We start from the raw sequence: 5,501 nt of genomic DNA, 5'->3' as shown, positions 1-5,501 counted from the left end.
CCTTTTGGCTGGCTTCTCGTATTTACTGACTCAAACGTGCTTTCTCCACAGGAGCTCTAAGGTTTGGGTGAAAAACTAGGTTTTTGTGGGTGATCCCAATGCAGTGTAGAGCTGCTCCTTGGGAGAATGGTGAGACTCCATTCCCACTGAGATGTACAGCCTCGGAAACCCGAGGTAGCACTGCTGTAAGATGGAATCCACTGGAAGCCCTAGAGCAGCGGTTCTCAACCTGTGGGTCTCCTTCCCTTTGGGGGTCAAATGACCCTCTCACAGGGGTCACCCAATTTGTAACAGTAGCAAAATTGCAGTTATGAAGTAGCAACAAATAATTTTATGGTTGGGGGGGGTCACCACAACATGAACTGTATCAAAGGGTATCAACATTAGGAAGGTTGAGAACACTGATCTAGAGTTTGGGTTTGTGTGCGTTGTGTGTGGGTTCAGTCAACTCCCCTGCCACAGCCTTTGGAATTCCTGTTCTGGATATTGGGGGAGGATAAGGTAATCTAACAAGACCTGCTCCTGCAGTATTTACTTAGAAACCGGCTGTGTGTTGAGAGGGTAAGTTTGAAAGCTTCCTTTGAGACGCCAGGGCCTGGCATTTCCTGCACCCTGGCCCTGAGGCCGGACGTGAGTCGGACTTCCTAGTAGAGTTAGTTTATGTCGGTACTAAGGGACACAGGTTCGTTGATAGAATCCAGCTGTTTATACAAAGGACTGGAACATAGGTACATTAAGGACCAATGTCACTGGAAATTATCGCTGTGAAATAGTTTGTAGGAGCCAAGCACAAAGTTAAAAAGAAATAGGGAAATTGTCATTTTTACCTCTGCTTGTAGTCAGTTAAGAAAGGTCTACAATATTTAGGACAGGAAGCCTTTCAGCAGGTAGTGTGTCTCCTATCATTTGCTGTTTTACACGTCACCTTTGGCCTTCCTATACTAACAATCTAGCTATGCCACCGTGTTTCTTTAAAAACCCGCGCTAAAACATTTTTCTTTTAAACAAGAAACTCGAGCTCACAGGTTATTCCTAAAGTTTTCTTCATGTCAAGTCAATGTTTAACACATTTCCCACAATGCCAGCTGCGACGCCGGCGTCTGACGTGTCTGACGTTGCATGTTGCGGATTGGCTGATGCCGGCTGGGGGCGTGGCCAGGGCTCGGCCGAGAGTCAGGCTCGGTCGTCGTCGCCATGACTGGCCGCTGGACCGCCAGGCCCCGGGGCTTGCGGCTGCCTTTATCCGTCGTCCGTGTGCTTTATCCGGTGCTGCTGGTGGGTTTGCTCGGGACCCTGGCCAACAAACTCAACGTGCCGCAGGTGTTGCTCCCGTTCGGCCGCGAGCCAGGCCGGGTGCCCTTCCGGCTGGAAGCGCAGCGGGGCTGCTATACTTGGTGAGGGACCGCGGGGTCCGGGCCACGGCCCCCCTACGCCATCCAATGCAGGGGGCGGGGGTTTCGCCCTGAAAGACCTCCGCGGGGTGTCGTGAGGTCACTTGAAGCCAGTCTTGTTGTGGGGGAGGGACCAGGCCCACAGGAGGGTTATGCCATTTTCATTCTGTGGCCCATCCTCGGGTTGGGTGGACGTGGGAGAGGAATCCTCAGGACAGACCAACCTGTCCGTCGTCCTGTATTGAGAGAGGTAGTCGCAGGCGGCCCAGCGACCAGGACTCAGCGAAACCTCTTGGTGGGAGGCAGTGGGTATGGATGGCTACCCAGTGCCAAGGATTCCCATGTAAACTTCGGATGAGAGGGCATTCCAAAGTATGAGGACATGTTTATAATAGAGGAAGCCTTAGAGTATGATATCGCCATGACATCAATAGCTAATGTTGGCACGCTTTTTAGCTCACCCAATGTATAGTTTTATGAAGTGTTACTTACACTTGACATATAAGGGAACAAGCCACAGAAACCATGAAGCATAAGCTTGAAATAGGACAAATTCATCTTGAAGATGAACTCTACCCAGAATGTAAGGATTTCCCTCTTTATGTCACTTGAAGTGAGAGCCCAAGGGGAACTCAACTTGGGGTGATGACATTCTGACGAGTGTCACAGTAAACCAGCCGCTGACAACCGAGGCCTGCAGGCGCAAGTGTTCCGTTATAATGTGTAAAGGTCATAGTAATGTCATAGACAAGAGGAGAGAGGAAAACCGAGGAGTCAGACACATTTTACGGTAGCATGCTCACCTGGATGATCGTGATCTCAGCAGCCAGGCCCGCACAGTCTTTACTGTCTTGGGATATTTATAGGTAGCCATAAGACATGCATATTCAGTAGTTACATACGTCACAAGGTGAGTGTTAACCACCGTAAAGTCCCTGAGCTCACAGGTGAGGAAACTTAATGCCTGCACTGGGGGAAGGCATGAGGGCGGATGGGTGCCATGACTGGCCGCTGGACCGCCAGGGAGGACATGACGAAAGAATGCCTGCTCCTTCAGGGAGATAGAATCACCCATGTGCTCACTTGAAGGCAGCATAGCTGTTAGGGGAGGATCTGTGGGAAGGATATCTGAAGCAGCATAGTGTACTGGGGCTTTATCTCTAACTTACCAAAGTGGTGGCTTTCCTACCATGGAATAATACTAGCTTTCCTGATTGCCCTCAGTGTTAGTTCCCCACAACTAAAGCTGGAAAGAGAAAACTTTCTGGCGAGAGAGAACCCAAAGACAGGTGGTGAGCTCACCGAGGGTGCGAGGGAGTGAAGTAAATGAGCAGCAGGATATGGGAGGGTTCGCTCCACCAGCTGCCATAGAGCAGGCTTAGACTCGGGGGCACGCCACAGGGACCAGAGTTCTGAAGGCTAAATTTCCCAATAACACCATCAGTCCTTTCTTCTGTAGAACCTTTGAGGGGAGTCAAACCGCCAATGTTTTGCTAGTTGTGGAGTGCATTGTTTCACGCAGGGATGCCAAGTGCACTGTTAGAGAAGCCATGGTGTGTATTCACAGCATACAAAGTTTCCCTCCCATTACTGAGGGAGGATAAAGGACTCAGGCCTGTATGGTGGGCTTCCTGACTGAGCACGAAGCCCTTCCTTCCAACCAGCTAAAAAAAAAGAACACTTTTTTTTAAAAGTTGGACACACTTTTCATTATTTAGGTGACTCTTCCAACTGAGATACCAGATTCCTAACTTCTATGATGAGAAATTCCAGGCTCATTGAAAATATGGTATTTATCCTATTCTGAGATCCTGAAGGAAGAATATAGCATTCATCTTATTTTAAATATTGAAGCAAAGTATGTTATACTTCGGTGAGGATGCCAAGGTCCCTGAGGAGTATAGGCTTTGAGCTCTCTGATGTGATTAAACCATGTTCCTACTCTGAAGTATTTTGTTCCGACAGGCATTCCACCCACCATGATGTAGTTACTGTTGAACCTTTATATGAAAATGGCACCTTATGTTCCCAAAAAGCTCTCCTTATTGCCGAATCCACCCAACCGATACGCCTCAGCAGTATTATCCTGGCTCGAGAGAGAGGTACGTTGAGAGAAAATGCTGAGGTAGAATAATCTGATATTTTATGTCATTGGAGTATAGAGCTTAAATTCTGAGCACCCTGGTTTGCAGAAGGGTAGGGACAGCAGTGGCAGCTCCAAATCCATTCATGTGCCCCCACAGAGAGTGAGCCCCCATTGAATGCTTTCCGATCTCTAATCAAGGATGTAGATCAGTGGTTCTCAACCTTCCTAATGCCACGTGACCCCCCAAACCATAAAATTATTTTTGTTGCTACTTCATAACTGTAATTTTGCTACTGTTATGAATCAGGTGACCCCTGTGAAAAGGTCATTTAACCCCCAAAGGGGTCGCGACCCCACAGGTTGAGAACTGCTGATGTAGATGACCTTACCTTCACGGAGAATGCTTTGGGAAGTGGATTGCCTCCACCCTTCTCTGGCCACCCCAGGGAGGGCCAGTCTCTCTCAGGGGCTTGCCTGGGTGTGTCCTTGATGGAGGTCACCGTACAGAGGACTGGGGTTGCCCTGTCATCATGAATTGCACCCTGTTAGTTTGGCCCTGGCAGCCTGGGTCAGAAGGTCCCGAACCCGTCTTCTCACCCCTTCTATCTAATCACCGCCCCACTACTGCGTCCGTAGACCCACCTCTTACTGTGATGTGTTGACCTGCCACCAGTCATGTTTTTGTGACTGTTTCCTCCCCACCCCCACCCCATTGATCTCTAGTCTCAATTGTGAGCCCTCAGACAGACGCCACTTCACCCTCGGGTGGGTGCACTCCTTCAGCCGGTTGAGGAATTAATCACCCGAAACTAGATCAGGTGTTCATGTCTGAGATGGATTTTAATTGAGGCAAAAGTCAGTCTCAATGCTGCCAGGTGCCATCGACTTGATTCCAGCTCATGGCAGTCCATGGGGGCCCAGTGAAGCTGTGCTCACAGCGTCTGCAGCGGCTGACCTTCTGAAGTCGGGCCCTCTCCAGGATTTGTTTTCGAGGCCCCTCTAGGAGGACTCACACCTGCTCGCCGCAGCTGAGCTTGTTAATTATGTGCACCACCTTGCAGCTCAGTGTTACAAGTGGCGATTCTCAGGCCTCACCCCAGACCTGCTGTGTCTGAATATGTGGGTTGGACTCAGGGATCTTTATCTGGGCACATCTTACGCAGACTCAAGTCGTCCAGAGCAGCTCTGGAAATTCGGTGTGTATCCAGATAAGGTAAAGACCCTGCATTCCTGGGTGTGCAAAGAGCCCTTCCCATAGGTGCCGGAGCTGTAGCCTGGAGACGTATGAACAGCTTTACGTCTTTTGGTAAGTGATAGCATTGTAATAGGCTGTGAATGACAAGGTCAGGGTGCTTTAAAACAACAACAGCAACAACCAAACATTAGTTTGGAGATGATTCCAACTAATAGAGACTCGAGATTTCCAAGACCGTAGATCTTTATTGAAGCTGACTGCCACATCTCTCGGCCTGGAGTGGAAGAAGCTGCTGGTTCAGCCATTTGGCTGCCAGGTACGTCCTCTTGCATCCCTAGGGATCGTCCTCAGGGTACTCCTCTAAGAAGAGAAACAACGCCCCGCCATCCAATCGGTCCTGACTCACGGTGCGCATACATCTTTGTGGGTGCAGGCCGTCGCCGCTTCCTCCCACAGAGCAGCTGAGGGGTCTGAACCACTGCCATTCTGCCTAGCGCCCCCAGAGCTGGTTTGTGGTTCATGGTTTAGTATAGCATCTTTCAGTTCTAGTTCCTAGAATTGGAGCTTCCATCTGTGTATTGTATGCAGATGTGTCCACAGAACAGCATTGCCTCTGGCAAGATGTGAAATTGCAAACATCTGACCCCCAGGTTCTAGGTAATGGATCATAGTATTAACTCAGAAAGAACGCGAAGCTCACGAGTCTGTTCCTCAACACATCACGGCACTACATGGAAGTGACTTTCACGGATGAAAATGGGTCTGTGTTGTGTGCTGAAAGTCATTTTGCATTTCTACACTCAGCAGAGCAAGATCACACTCTCGGGCT

General features: G+C 49.5%; 1 protein-coding gene across 1 annotated transcript in view; it reads left to right on the top strand.

The window, feature by feature from the left end:
• Window positions 1-1,194: 1,194 nt before the first annotated feature.
• The window catches only part of NUP210L (nucleoporin 210 like), a 111,147-nt gene continuing 106,840 nt past the window's right edge, over window positions 1,195-5,501 (top strand). Inside the window, exons 1-2 of the mRNA XM_075540749.1 lie at window positions 1,195-1,394; window positions 3,357-3,493. Coding sequence (XP_075396864.1) covers window positions 1,195-1,394; window positions 3,357-3,493 — 337 coding nt within the window. The remainder of the gene's footprint in view (window positions 1,395-3,356; window positions 3,494-5,501) is intronic.

Source organism: Tenrec ecaudatus, chromosome 1 (assembly GCF_050624435.1).
Source record: "Tenrec ecaudatus isolate mTenEca1 chromosome 1, mTenEca1.hap1, whole genome shotgun sequence".
Taxonomy (NCBI): Eukaryota; Metazoa; Chordata; class Mammalia; order Afrosoricida; family Tenrecidae; genus Tenrec; species Tenrec ecaudatus.
Note: the sequence above shows the minus strand (reverse complement) of the source record. Positions and strands in the feature narration are given on the sequence as shown.